The 14,692-nt window shown below is 44.6% G+C and overlaps 1 protein-coding gene across 1 annotated transcript in view; it reads left to right on the top strand.

The window, feature by feature from the left end:
- PIK3R6 (phosphoinositide-3-kinase regulatory subunit 6) overlaps positions 1-14,692 on the top strand; it is a 276,075-nt gene that overhangs the window by 99,195 nt on the left and 162,188 nt on the right. The window contains 3 exon segments of the mRNA XM_029600333.1: positions 3,402-3,528; positions 5,968-6,051; positions 8,253-8,344. Coding sequence (XP_029456193.1) covers positions 3,516-3,528; positions 5,968-6,051; positions 8,253-8,344 — 189 coding nt within the window. The 5' untranslated portion in view covers positions 3,402-3,515.

Raw genomic sequence — 14,692 nt, forward strand, 5'->3', positions numbered from 1 at the left:
ATGTTACATTTACCCAGTCAATATTGGGGTAATTGAAATCTCCCATTATTATTGCACTGCCAAATTGGTTTGCTTCCCTGATTTCTCTTAGCATTTCATCATCTGTCTGACCATTTTGTCCAGGTGGACGGTAGTATACTCCTATCACTATACTCTTACCCAACACACATGGGATTTCTACCCATATAGATTCTACTGAGCATTTACTCTCTTGTATGATCTTTATCCTGTTGGACTCTATACCCTCCCGGACATAAAGTGCCACACCCCCACCAAGTTGATCCTCCCTATCATTGCGATATAATTTGTACCCTGATATAGCACTGTCCCATTGGTTATCCTCCTTCCACCAAGTCTCTGTGATGCCAATTATGTCAATCTCATCATTTGCTGCTAAACACTCTAACTCTCCCATCTTACTTCTTAGACTTCTGGCATTGGCATACAGACATTTCAAAGTGTGTTTTTTGCTTGTTTTAACATCCTGCTTTTCAGTTGTTTGGGATAATTCGGTAATCATTAGCTTTGGTGATTTTTTACATATAGGCATATGAACTATGTTTGCTTTTGATGGAACCTCTCTGTTGGGATGCCCTAACTCTCCTGTTTCATTAGTATCCTTCAAGGATACATTTCTCCGAACCATGCACTGCTGAGTGACTGTCGGCTTTCCCCCTTGTTCTAGTTTAAAAGCTGCTCTATCTCCTTTTTGAAAGTTAGTGCCAGCAGCTTGGTTCCACTCTGGTTAAGGTGGAGCCCGTCCTTTCGGAAAAGTCTCCCCTTTCCCCAAAAGTTTCCCCAGTTCCTTACAAAGCTGAATCCCTCTTCCCTGCACCATCGTCTCATCCACGCATTGAAACTCTGGAGCTCTGCCTGCATTTGGGGACCTGCACGTGGAACAGGAAGCATTTCAGAGAATGCCACCCTGGAGGTTCTGGATTTCAGCTTCCTACCTAAAATCCTAAATTTGGCTTCCAGAACCTCTCTCCCACATTTTCCTATGTCGTTGGTGCCCACATGTACCACGACAGCCGGCTCCTCCCCAGCACTGTCTATAATCCTATCTAGGTGACGCGTGAGGTCTGCCACCTTCGCACCAGGCAGGCAAGTTACCAGGCGGTCCTCACGTCCACCAGCCACCCTGCTATCTACATTTCTAATAATTGAATCACTAACTATGATGGCCGGCCTAACCCTTCCCTCCTGGGCAGTAGCCCTGGGAGATTTGTCCTCAGTGCGAGAGGACAATACATCACCTGGAGAGCAGGTCCTTGCTACAGGATCACTTCCTGCTACACCAGGGTGATGTTCTCCTACTGGGAGACCTTTCTGATCCAAGGCAGCACTGGGGCTGCCAGAATGGATTTGGGACTTGGCTACTATGTCCCTGAAGGTATCGTCAATGTACCTCTCTGTCTCCCTCAGCTCTTCCATTTAAAACCTTCTCTGCACAGTCCCAAATGGAAAAAATATGCGTATACCTCCACATTACAGTGGCTATATGTGGGTATAGGCATGAAATATAACCAATTTGTATACATTTATTATCAGTTTAAAAATTGTATGTGTAATTATTACTTTTGTAAATCCTACTCATACATATGTGCAAATACATGCCATTTATGCATGCATGCCAGCATTTACCCAGGTAAATGGACTATTTGAAAATTGCCCATGGGTATAAGTAGGTGCACTGTAGAAGTTTACCTGCATGTTTGTGTAGGCGTTCCTGTGGCAGAGTTCTGCCACGGAAGGCAATAACGAATATATTTAGCTTTGCCAAGAAAAGTATCCATATAAAAGCAGGTGTAAATTACTTTTTCATTGGTGCAAAATCTGCAGGTAAAAGTTTTGAAAATTTCCCCATTTAACTCCTCGTGCTTCTGGGACCCAATTGAAAACAAAGTGTTAGTCTAACTCTTGCTTTCATGGTTAAGAAATATGGATGCATAGTAAGGAAAATAATTTTGTGTATTCTAATGAAACAGTCTTTCTAGTACACTAGCACATTTCTGCCTTGTTAAAATCCAGACTGCATTTTGACAATAAGAAGGGAACATTGCATTGATTGGCTCTGGAGTAAGTTGTTTCTATAGGAGTTTCCCAGGTTAACTGCAGAATTTGTCAACATATTTTCTTACAGGGATTTATGGGGTAGATAATCAAGCTAATTTACCCATAACCCTCATGAGTAGTTTTTATCCATGGGTTAATGAAATAATCAAAGTAAAAGTTCATGTGTAGGTTTGCTTTTATTATTTCCCCCCTTCAAAGTAACCTCACAAATTTGCGCTTGATTTTGTGCAGCACTTTTTTTAGACAAAATAACATGCATAGTTTTGAATACCCAAAACTATGTGCATAGTTGCCTCTCCTGACCAAACTCCACTTGAAAACACCTACAAAAATATATAGATAAAAGCCTGTGTTGTTGACATACATATATACTTTAACCCATGTAGATGGTAAGCAGTAATCAAATCGTCCATGGCTGTGGATAAAACAGTATTTTGCCCATGGAAATGGATTTCATTATTGCACTGTGTTCAGCCTAGCCAGTGGCTGTCAGCTCCAGGTGTTAGATGGCAGCCATATTTATTCTGGTTAAGAACACATTGTATTTGTCCGTGACTTCAGGGACTCTCTCTGACTTTTGTCTGTCTGTCTGTGTAAGCAGTGTGGGCTGGCCTCAAAACACCAGACTAAATCTGTGATTAATGCTACACAAGCCTGATGCATCTTTACTGATCCTGCTATTAGCAACGATAGGAGGAAAGTATCTTGGGAGTAACTGCATCCAACAGCAAAAAGCTGAAGTTGCACAGGAGCTGCAGTGCTCTCGTGCATTCCAGTATTTATTGGGGAAATGGAAATAAGCAGACGTGATAAGGAAGGAGAGTTTATTTAAAGTGCCTCCTTGTTTTCACCTTTGTAAATACTGGAATGCTTAAGAACACAGGAGCTCCTGTGTGGCGCAACTTTTATTGCCAGTGAGTGCTGTTGCTCCTGTGAACTGCTCAGACTTACCTGGCGGTCATCTTCTTCCATGGAGCTCAGGTCTGCAGCGTGCCCGATGAGTGCAGGCCTACTGACCTTGAAACTGAAGTCCGTCTTAAACGTTAAACATTCACGTTCTTTCAAGAGTAGCCAAACCACTGGAAGCCTACCTAACATATTTCATAAATCTAACCTACCATATTTGTCTAGTTGGGCTAATGCTTTGGTGATCATGTTTACATTTCACATTTATAAGCCTTTTTGCCGAAGCATTGAAGTTATGCCAAACATCAAACAATGCATTGGGCATATTTTCTTATTGCTGTTATCTCTGTAACATTCAGTTTTGTGAGAAAACATTTTACTTATTTCTTAAGACTTAATTCACTATTTCCTTATTTTAGACTGAACAAAGGACAAAGCCATGTGAGAGTTACTGAGACCCTGTGTGATCTCCCACCTGACAACGACAGGCCGTGTCATCTCAGCATAGGAACTTCCTTAGCCCCGCGTCATTCATGGATAGCAAAGGTCTGTGGTTCACATTCACTCACTGCAAATTATAAACCGGAATATTCAACTCTTTTTTGCAGTCAATATAGTCAATAACAGTTGAAGTACCGTATTTTTCGCTCCATAAGACGCACCTGACCATAAGACGCACTTAGGATTCAGAGGGGGAAAATTAAAAAAAAATAAATTGTGCTAAACCGGCTCTGCGTCTGGGCGTCTTATGGAGCAAATTAGGGGAGTGCATAGTTTTTTTTTTTTTCTCCCCATTTTGTTTTCGGGTCTGGGGAGGGCCATTTCGGTCCACTCCCCAGATCAGAAAATTTTTCTTTCTGTGGGAACCCCCAAAACCCCCCCCCCCCATCCCAACCCTTTAAATTAACAACCTCCACCCCCCTGACCCCCCCAAGACCTGCCAAATTAATTTCCTGCAACCCCCCACCCTCCTGACCCCCCCAAGACCTGCCCAATTAATTTCCTGCAACCCCCCACCCTCCTGACCCCCCCAAGACCTGCCAAACATCCCTGGTGGTCCAGCGGGGGTCCAGGAGCGGTCCGGGAACGATCTCCTGGGCGTGAGCCGTCGGCTGCCAGTAAACAAAATGGCGCCGACGGCCCTATGCCCTCACTATGTCACTGAGACCGACCGCTGCTATTGGTCGGTCTCAGTGACATAGTGAGGGCATAGGGCCGTCGGCGCCATTTTGTTTACTGGCAGCCGACGGCCCTATGCCCTCACTATGTCACTGAGACCGACCAATAGCAGCGATCGGTCTCAGTGACATAGTGAGGGCATAGGGCCGTCGGCTGCCAGTAAACAAAATGGCGCCGACGGCCCTATGCCCTCACTATGTCACTGAGACCGACCAATAGCAGCGATCGGTCTCAGTGACATAGTGAGGGCATAGGGCCGTCGGCGCCATTTTGTTTACTGGCAGCCGACGGCCCACGCCCAGGAGATCATTCCCGGACCCCCGCTGGACCACCAGGGACGTTTGGCAGGTCTTGGGGGGGTCAGGAGGGTGGGGGGTTGCAGGAAATTAATTTGTCAGGTCTTGGGGGGGGGGGGGGTTGTAGGAAATTAAGTCGGCAGGTCTTGGGGGAGTCGGGGGGGGGGTGTTTGTTAGATTTTTGTTTGGTTTTTTTTTTATATTCGCTCCATAAGACGCACATACATTTTCCCCCCACCTTTGGGGGAAAAAAAGTGCGTCTTATGGAGCGAAAAATACGGTATGTAGTGGCTTGGGGCTTGGATAAAGATTCTAGAAATGTATTGGTTTTTCTTACAAATTCTTATTTAGGTGATCAGAGTAAATTTGCTGGATGCATAGCTGGTTCAATAATTGGCTGTAACCAATCTATTTTTTCATAGGTATAGATATATCGCTATTTGTATATATATCTAACCCATTTCTGGTTTTTTTGTACTTTTTTGTTTATACACTGTAGTTGAAATGTTTAGGGAAAAAAATCAATAAAAGCCTATTGGCACTGTGAAACTTATCTGTTTTTTAAATTTAGTACTTGAGCAAAAATCCCAAACTGCTTTTTTGCAGAAAATTTTGCTTGTATGATTTTTTTTTTTTTTTGTGAGAAAAGAAATGTCACCTTGCTTAAACATTGCAAAGGTGGGTCATTAATCAAATAAAAATTAAAACAAAATATATATATAAAGTGATACCTTTTTATTGAACTAATTTAAATACATTTTTTGACTAGCTTTTAAGTGTTAGTCTCCCTTCATCAGGTCAAAACAAAATGAGCAAGTAAAGGATTTTCCAAGGAAGAAAATTAAACCCTTGGGAAAAAAAATGTATTATTTCAATATTGTGCATGCAAACTGATTTTGAGACTTTTTGTACTCTTTCCCCTATTTTTGGCCAAAACTTAATTTTGTCCCTACTGGTTCTTAATTTATTGGATCCACTGAAAAGATCAAAGTGCAGAAATGCTGTAGACAGCTCAAGCGACTTCACCTTCATCCATTCGAAAATGCAGTTCAGCCACTAAAGAAAGGACCTTCCAAGTATAAACATACACTGAGTCCAATAACAAAATCTAGAAAATGCAAGAAACTTTAGTGATACAAATAAATAAAGAGCAAAACTGAAGGGTCTTGTCTGTAATGCAAGGTTTTAATTTCTCCAGAATAGTCTTGGTCAGTGAGGGACTGATGTTGTACTGCATGCAAAGGTTAAAAACTGAAAACAATTGACTTTTTTTTTTTTGAGTAAATTATTCAAATAAATAACTACGGAAATGTATGTCATCCATCGGAAGGAGGGACCTCTGATCTCGAGATCTCATGTACAGTATCTGGCTCATTCTTACATATTAGCTTACATAAAACTTATATTAGCTAAAAAAAAAATGAACCAAACTCTGTTTTCTTATTCTCTTCTGCAACTTTGTTCCTGCCCCTTTCTCCCTTTCTCCCTTTCTCCCAATCCCGTCATGTAGAGATTGAGCTGGACGTTCTCCGCAGTGTACAGGCGATTCTCAGAGAACTGGACGGCCATCACCCAGGCTCACAATGTGATCGAGGTGGGGACATAAGCAGTATATTCTTTCCCAGTAGACATTTGCCTGTTGTGGAGATGGTGTGGGGCAGGATGTATGGTTAGTGTGGAGAGTATTGGTTGCTTGTTAAGTTCAGCATCCCTTGTCAGGGAGGACTTCATAAAACTCTATGGATAGTTACACCCTCTCATTTCTTTGGTACAGAAGTTTATGATTCATCTTGAGATTTCTCAGTTGGTTCAGGCCAGTAACTGAGATAGAAAAGATAAAGCCAACCTTTACCAAAAATAGATAAATATATCATGTGATTTCCCACTTTTAAAGTTGTTTTCTCTATTTTTTGTCTGTGGCAGAAGTTTGTTTGAAAATCCAAGGCCCATAATAGTTTTTTACTGCAGCTGTAACTTGGGTATTAAACTTTTTATTGAGGAGTCAATAAACGGGCAGTCAGTTTTTTTGGCCTGAGCCATATACAAGGTACCAGAGGATGTAAAGGCTTTATTTAATTCTCATGTCACTGTTGAATTTGGCCACTGTTAGCAGGTTTTCATTAGAGTTTAAAAACTTGGAGGTCTATATTGAAAAGTTTTGTCTGCCTAAGTTTGGATGGTAGCCGGACAAACTGCGGGATTTAAAAATCCGCCCACACTAACCACCTCTGCTTCATCCAGGTAAAGTGTTTGTTTACACAGCTTTAACTTAAATGGATAAATCAGAGGTGCTCCAGAGAGGGGCGAAGTTATCCCAACTCTAGTCATGCTGAAGAGCTGTTCTGACTATACCAGATAAACTTAACCAGATAATTTCAGATTAATCCAAGTAAAACAGTGCCACTGAGTATACTGCTGAATTAAATTAACTAGATCAGTTTATCCAGTAGCAGACTGAAGGTACAACCAGATTTATCTTTTAGATTTTCAAATTCCCAGTCTAAAAACCTTCACGGTGTCCCTGTAATAAATATCCTTTTAGATGCTTCTAAGTGCTTGTCATCTTGTGTCCACAACTGAACTTAATGAAGTTAACCAGACAGACCCTGAGGTTTAAATTTCCTGCCCCACTGAGTGGCAGCATTTTAACCAGGCAAGTTATTACCTGGTTTAAAATTTAGCTGGATAAGAAAGAGATGGCACAGGATGTCCCAGGAGCATGGCTTAAATTTATTCATTTAACGCTGGTTGGAAAAATTATAGGCCTAAAGTTAGCCAGATAATAATAATAACACCATCCCCCCCCCCCAAAACAAACAAACCTGGTATGCCAAGTGGGGCCTGATCCACCCCTTCTCCCACCTATCCCTCCGCCATCCAAACTAAACATAAATATGGCAAGCAAGCAAGCAGCGATGCCTCTCCCTCCCATCCCCAAGAGTCAAAAAAATGTAACGTGCCAAGCCTCCCAATCTCCCCGCATCCCCTAACTCAAAAGTTGTGAGGTACTAAATGCTTTCCTCCACCCCCGCCCCCCCCCCTACCTCCAGACCTCAGAAAGTGCTGAGAAATCCTTGTGGGAGGAGGAGGAGGAGGGGCTCTCTTACCTCCTCCCATTGGTCTGCAGTCTAAATGCTGGCACAGCTACCAGTTGTACCGGCACTTAATATTCACTTATTCATTTCACTCGCCCATTGATGGGTCCCAGTGCATAAATGATTATTAAATGCCGGTACAGCTGAGAGCTGTACCGGCATTTTGATCGCAGCTCAGCAGGAGGAGTTAAGAGCCTCTCCTTCTCCCACTGGGGTTTCTCAGCTCTTTTGGAGGTTCGGGGGTAGGCATGGAGGGTAGGAATTTGGTGCCCCATGATTTTTGAGTTAGGGGTTGTGGGGGGATTGGGCTGTTCGTCCCTTTACATTTTTTTTTCTCTTGGGGAGGGGGAGGGTGAGAGAGAGAGAGAGGGAGCTATCAGGATGCCGCTCGCTTGCTACGTTTATATTTAACGTGGGTGGGGGTGTGGGGAGTGGAGAGAAAGGGGATTGAGCTTCGGTTGGACCACTTTTTTTTTTTTTACAATATATTCAGTCGCCTCGTAAGCAGCAAAGTGATCAAGGTAACTTTAGGCCAAGTATGTTCAGTGGCATTTTTACCCAGATAAGTGCTGTGGAATATTTAGCTAAAGCTATCTGGATAATTTTATCCGGATATCTTTTCTGCTCGCTGGCTTACTTGAACATCAGTTCTGCACAGTTTAGTCATGCTGGTCACTGGACAGACTTTCTCATTTCACAGGGATGCGACGATGGACGCTGCATAAGAAAATTGATCGGAATCCCATTAGCTGCGACATTCTGATTAAAATCCTTGTCAAAGAGCTGGAAAAGGTAAGAACAAGCAGAGAAAAAAAAGAGGCTGGAAGCATCGTAGTGCACATATGGGACAGAGTACATTACACACAACTAGTGCATATTGTACACACACTGAATTACATTAGAGCTAGTAATATATGCACTACAGATTACAAAATGCATGCATGATGCCGGAGGTTCTGTGCATGCCCACGAATTTTCAAAGCTTAAATCCACTTTGAAAATTCTGGCTAAAGTCTGTGAGTAAAAAGTGCCCACAGAGTAGTCTGTGCAGGCTGCTTGAGAATTTCCTTCTAAGAGGTAAAATTTAAAAACACGGCGCATGTCAAAATCAGGAGGTGCGCGCACATGTAGGACATGGCGCGTGCCAAGCAGATTTTAAAAGCCGCCTACATGCCTGTGCATCCTTCGTGGTATGAATATCTCCAATTCAAAAAGGGGCATGATGTGGGCATTTCAGGGCAGGGCCAGGATATGTACACGCAATTACTTACACGCCTGGGCACATGCCCAGGTCCAGTGCTGCGTTACTTTTCTTCTGCTATAGAGGAGATGTAACTTTAAAAAAAAAAAAAAAAAGTAATTTCTCAGGTGTTTAAAGGGCTTGTCTTACCTGGGGAGAATGCAGGCTATTAAACCAGAGGGGATTGGAGGATTTAGCTCTATACTGGGCAAACTGGTGGATGAACTGGTGAAACTGGTAATGGCATGGAAACGCCCCGGTTATAAAATTCTCCCATTACGCAGCTCATACCCAGATGTGTGCGGCTGTGCACACCCAGTTGCTAAATAGGGCATACACATACATGTGCCCAGGCTATTTTATAGCATACACGCGTATGTGCGTGTATGTTATAAAACAGCCACATCGTTAGGCGAATGCCAACCCACACATGTCAGTGTGCACCCATGCGCTCCTTTGGAAAGTTACAGGTGTAGTTCTCTCCTCCCACCAAGTAACACCCCCAGGAATGCCTTTATTTACTGCAGCTAAAAGTATATTCGCTATGAAACCAGTAGCATACGTTAAGCCAGCTAAAAATCTACCAGGGCAGATTCAGCCTATCTGTCCACGTAACTGTGCTTTTATTTATTTTTATGATGTTTTTTATTTCTTGATTTCATTTGATGTTTTCTGAGGTATGGCATTATTTCTGGTTTTCCATTGTTTCACTGCATATTGAGTTTAGCTTGTTGTGGTTTCCAGTTTAGTTTTTGTCTGTGCATTTCTAGTTCTGTTTATGGTTTCTTTTTTTCTGCATGTGGGGAGAGTTTATCTGTATTTTACATGTGTGACTAAGGTGAGGTATTTTGCTGGCAGGTAGTTTCTGTGTAGGGATCTGTAGCAACCTGCCTTGTTCTGTTTTCCCAGTAGGAGGTGTATTGGTGTTTTAGGGCTTGGTATAATGGGGTAGATTTTAATATGGATGCGCCAATTTTATAACATGCGCGTGCAAGGGGGGGGAGTGTACTTTTGCAAGTCCGCGTGGCGATGCAATCGGCACTTCCCCAGTTCCCTCCGTCCGCTCCAATTAAGGAGCAGACTGGGAAGGAATTTCTCTAACCCCCTACCTAACTTTCCTTCCCCTTCCCCTCTCTTTCCCACCCACTAAACCTAACCTACCTTACTTCTTTTTTTTTATTGTGTTAGTTGCTGCTTCTCTGGAGCAGAAGTAATTTATGCGCGCCGGCTGGCTGCCGGCATGCGCTTCCCCGGGACAGCAGCCAACTCCAGCCCCGCCCCTCCCTGCCCCCCCCAGACCGCCCCTTTCTCTGGGCCCGGCACTTCAGCGCATGGCTGGGCTCCTTTGAAAATGCGTGCAGCACGTGCAAGGCCCGGCCATACATGTAACGCCCATTTTTTTACGCGCGCAGGGGATTTAAAATTCGCCTGAATATTTCCAGTGTTGCCTTTTCAGAGGTAGGGTTATCAGTGTGAGTAGCGGTAGTTAGTGCTGTTTTAGTATAGGAGGATTACTATATTGTAATTGCAATTCAGTTGACTCATGGCTTTCTGAGGGCCAGGACCACACCCAATATGCATTACAATAGGCCTAATACCATATGGGTTTCAGGTGCCTTTTTTGCCAGGGTTTTCTGGTTGGCACCACAGCATATAATATGGATGTTGGTGATGTTTTTACCTCAGAAGACTATTTTGAATGTTCTTTTTCATGTAAAATCTATTACTATAAATGCATATTTTAATTATTTGTGTGAAAGTCTGAGGTGGGGGAGGGGGGGCTCCACAAGGATGTAAGGTTTGCCTTGGATTGCATTGGCCCTAACTGGAAAATCAATAAAAAATTAAGAGTTAAAGAAAGGAATGAGAAGGGGGGGGGGGGGGGGAGGTGGAGGGGTCAGCATAATAATTGTTCACACAGGGCAGCAAAAAACTAGCAGCAGCCCAGGTCTTATTAGTCTTTTCATGGAAGAAATCAGCCATTAGTCTGAGCAGAGGACGAAGCAGGTATGGGAGGCAAAGGAAGTTTGAGGAGGGAGGTGAGAATGGTTAAGAGACGGCAAGTTTTGGAGTCGAGTGTGTTTTGTCAGACGGACATAATAATCTTGCATGGCAAGTCTGATAGCAGACCAGAAGGTGGTAGATTGCTGTTTCAAGGGCAGCCAGAGCATTTTTTGCCCATGCAGCTTCAGATCTTGAGAACCTCAGTGTAACTTTTAGGAGCAGCTTCCCAAGCTGAGCTAGTAAGAGAAACGCTATCTACATGTGCCAAACTGCTCATATTCACTCCCCTGTTATTCCACCCCCTCACCCCGTATAGAGTTTGTATTGATCATTGTATTTTTTATGAACACATGATGTAATTCACCTCGAACTATATTGTGATGAGTGTGAATAATCAGTGGCGTAGCTAGACAATTTGGCGCCCGGGGCAAGAGACTTCTTCGGCGCCCCCTCCCTCCATCAATGATTTGCGTGGAGCGAACACCCGCTACAGTCTTACCTACTTTATCTTACCTACTTTATCCGCACCGCCACAGTGCCGCCATGTCAGGCAGCACGCGCATTCGCGGGGCTCAAGTGAGGACCCGGGCGACGTTGACGCCTGGAGCTGTACCTCCCTTGCCTGCGTGGTGCTAGAGGATCACGTCCGGGAGCCTGAAGGGTGAGAATGGGGAAGGGGAGCTGACGCCGCATGCACAAGATTTTGTGCGGGAGAGCGCTGAAGCACGCGCCACAGGGGAGGATAGGGAGTGGAGAAGCCGGAGGCTAAAAGCGCTTTCCTGTTTGCGGTACTAGAGAATTAAAAGTTGCGAAGTGTATGAAACAAACCAAAATCAAGCGCGATGAGGGTTGAGGGGATAGCTCTCTGCATACATGAAAACAGAAGAAAAGGCTGCGACCCTCGGTGCTAGGAAAAAAGTAGACTGCAGCCTAGAGAGGGCTGCACCTTGCGGGCGGCTTCTCATCACGTTGGTTCATCCTGCACCCCTGGAGGGCGGGGTGAGGCTCACCATAACATCCAACTCTGCCCTTAATGCGCTAATCAGGTCTTTCACTTAGCAGCTGTACAGAAACAAAAGCTATACAGCTAAGATAATGGAAGCTTGCTTGCGGCAGGCTCCATCCTTCAACCGCTTTCGCCCACACTCATCGTCAGCCTTGAACCGCCAGAAATGCCGCTCTGGTCCGCCTTCTAGTATGTGATGCCTCATTTAGGGAACCGATCCGCTCTCCTTTTTATATTCCTTTGTAAAACTGGCGGACCGGGTGCGATGGATCCCTGGTTTTGGGTCGGCTGAGGCTTAAGTAACAGAAAACCGATTTTTCTACCGACCACCCTGCAACCTGAAATAGGGTCAGGGCTGCTCCTACCCCTCGTTTTCCTAAGTTTCATGCTTGCCAAGTGGAACATGGATTGGGCGTGGGCTAGAGCAGTGGTCCCCAACCTTTTTTGCACCAGGGACCGGCTTCAAGCAAGACCATTTTTCCATGGCCCGGCAGGGCGGGGTGGGGGTGGGGCAGGGGCGGGGCTTTGGTCATATGGGGGCGGGGTTATGGAGGGGGTTGGATTTTAGTGCACACTTATTTAATTATGACATTTATAATGTGAATGTGACTCAACTCACCATAGGTTCTCACATGCAAGGCACACTGACCCATGATCATCATGGGGCTAGATGTAAAAGTACAGTTTGTATCCACGGGAACCCCCCTGACCCACAATAATGGATGTAAAGCAGAATTATGACATTCCCCATACAACTCACCCTACAAAAAAGATATTCTGGTTCTGGTGACATCTCAGTAACAGCAACTCAAACTCCTTCTACTTCCAGGCTCAGTAGCCCTACTTATGAAAAGACAGCAGTTTACCACCAATGCATGTCCTCTTGAGAAAATGCAACAAATAAGACTGATAAAACACTTACATGCTAGTAAAATATCTCTGTAACAGACACAGAACCGACCTAACATACTCCCAGGATCTGTAGTAATGCACATAAACTAATCCACACACAGTTACACCTGTATTATGGAATACACTCAAACAGGAGCAACCCTATCTATGAAAAGGCAATACTACAAATATTAAATCAGGTCCTAAAAACCAATACACCTCTTATTAGGAAAACAGAACTAGCAAGCAGCTATAGATCCCCACACAGAAATAATTGTAAAACTATACTAATAAGCAGAATAAATGTTTAAAAACAGCTATGAACAGAATAACATCCAACAATTAAAAACTCATAAAAACTATTAAACATTCTCCAACACCAATAAAATATTTCAAAAAAGCAGACATCACACAATTAAAATGGCAGTCAAGAAAAATAAACTTAAAAAGCCACCTTTACTTACCCCCTCCAGCAGCTCTCCTACTCCCCTTCCCTGCAGGCCGTGGCACACACCAGAAGCAGCAGTAGAAGCTAAGCTTTATACTTATGGCCCTCTTCCTTAGTGCCCATGTCTCTCACACACACACACCATACCAGTCATGCCCCCATGACCAGTTTCTGTCTCTCACACACCAATCATCTCCCAAACAGTCTTTGGCACACACACACCAGTCACCTTCCTGAACAGTTTCTCTCATGCCATACACACACACACACAGGCTTCCCACTCCTGTGTTCTACTTACATATATGGGCTTCTCACTCTCATAATCACTTTCTCTGTCTCTCTCTCTCTCTCTCTCTCACACACACACACTCACCAGTCTCTCACTCCCATGTTCTCTTTCAGATATACAGGCTTCTCCCTCCCATGATGTGTCTCTCACACACACCCAGGTTTCTCACTCCCATGCTCACTCTTCACATGCACAGGCTTCTCATTCCCATAATCACTTTCTCTCTGTTACACACACACACCAGTCTCTCTCATTTCCATGCTCACTCTCCACGTGCACAGGCTTCTCATTCCCACACACCAGTCTTTTTCTCTCACACACACCGTCACCTTACCAAGCAGTCTCTCTCTCTCATGCATGCACACTCACCCAGGTTTCTCACTCCCATGCTTTCTTTCACCCCCATAACACCAGGTTTCTTACGCCCATGCTTTCCCACATACCCATGCTTCTCACTTCCATGCTTTTTCTCTCTCTCACACACACACACACATCAGTCACCTCCCTGACTAATGTCTCACACTCTCACATACACATCAGTCATCTCCCTGAGCAATTACTTTCATTGTCTCTCACATACACACACATCAGCTCTCTGACCAGTCAATCACACACAAGCTGGCTGGCTGCTTCTCTCTCTTTCTCTCATTCACTTCCTCTTCTCCCCGCCCCAGAGCACAAATGGGAGCTGCAGCAGCACCCGCAGGCCAAGAAAGAAGAATCCCATCGGCCGCGGGAGGCTCATGCTGCTGACTCCTTTCTCGATTACCGGCTGCTTCAATTGCTCGGGGACCGTTGCTGCAGCCGCCGCTGCTACTTTATCACGCGGCACGGCTCTTTCTCCTTCCCGCACACCGCTCCGTGTATCACTTCCTGTTCCAGGTCACGGGGGGGGCGGGAAGAAGAAAAGGCCAGCCGCAGGTGCCACAGCTTCTTTTTGCACCACTGCTGTTCCCACTGGGCTTGAACGTGCTGACAGCCCAGCGTCAACGGCAGCGGGAGAGACTGGGAGCGCGCGACACACCTGCCTGTGCTTGGTGGCGCCGCGGACCGGCAAAAATCTCCCACGGCCCGGTCCCGGTCCGCGGACCGGTGGTTGGGGACCCCTGGGCTAGAGCACAGGCACCCTAGTAAATTGAATTACCATTACTATAAATCTCTCATAACAAAACAAAACAAAAAAAAAGATGATCTGCCAGTATTCAACAACACTTACATCTGGGCTTAAAATACTAATTTCTTTTTTTATTTAAATAGCTTTT

This window comes from Rhinatrema bivittatum, chromosome 4, assembly GCF_901001135.1.
Source record: "Rhinatrema bivittatum chromosome 4, aRhiBiv1.1, whole genome shotgun sequence".
Classification (NCBI taxonomy): Eukaryota; Metazoa; Chordata; class Amphibia; order Gymnophiona; family Rhinatrematidae; genus Rhinatrema; species Rhinatrema bivittatum.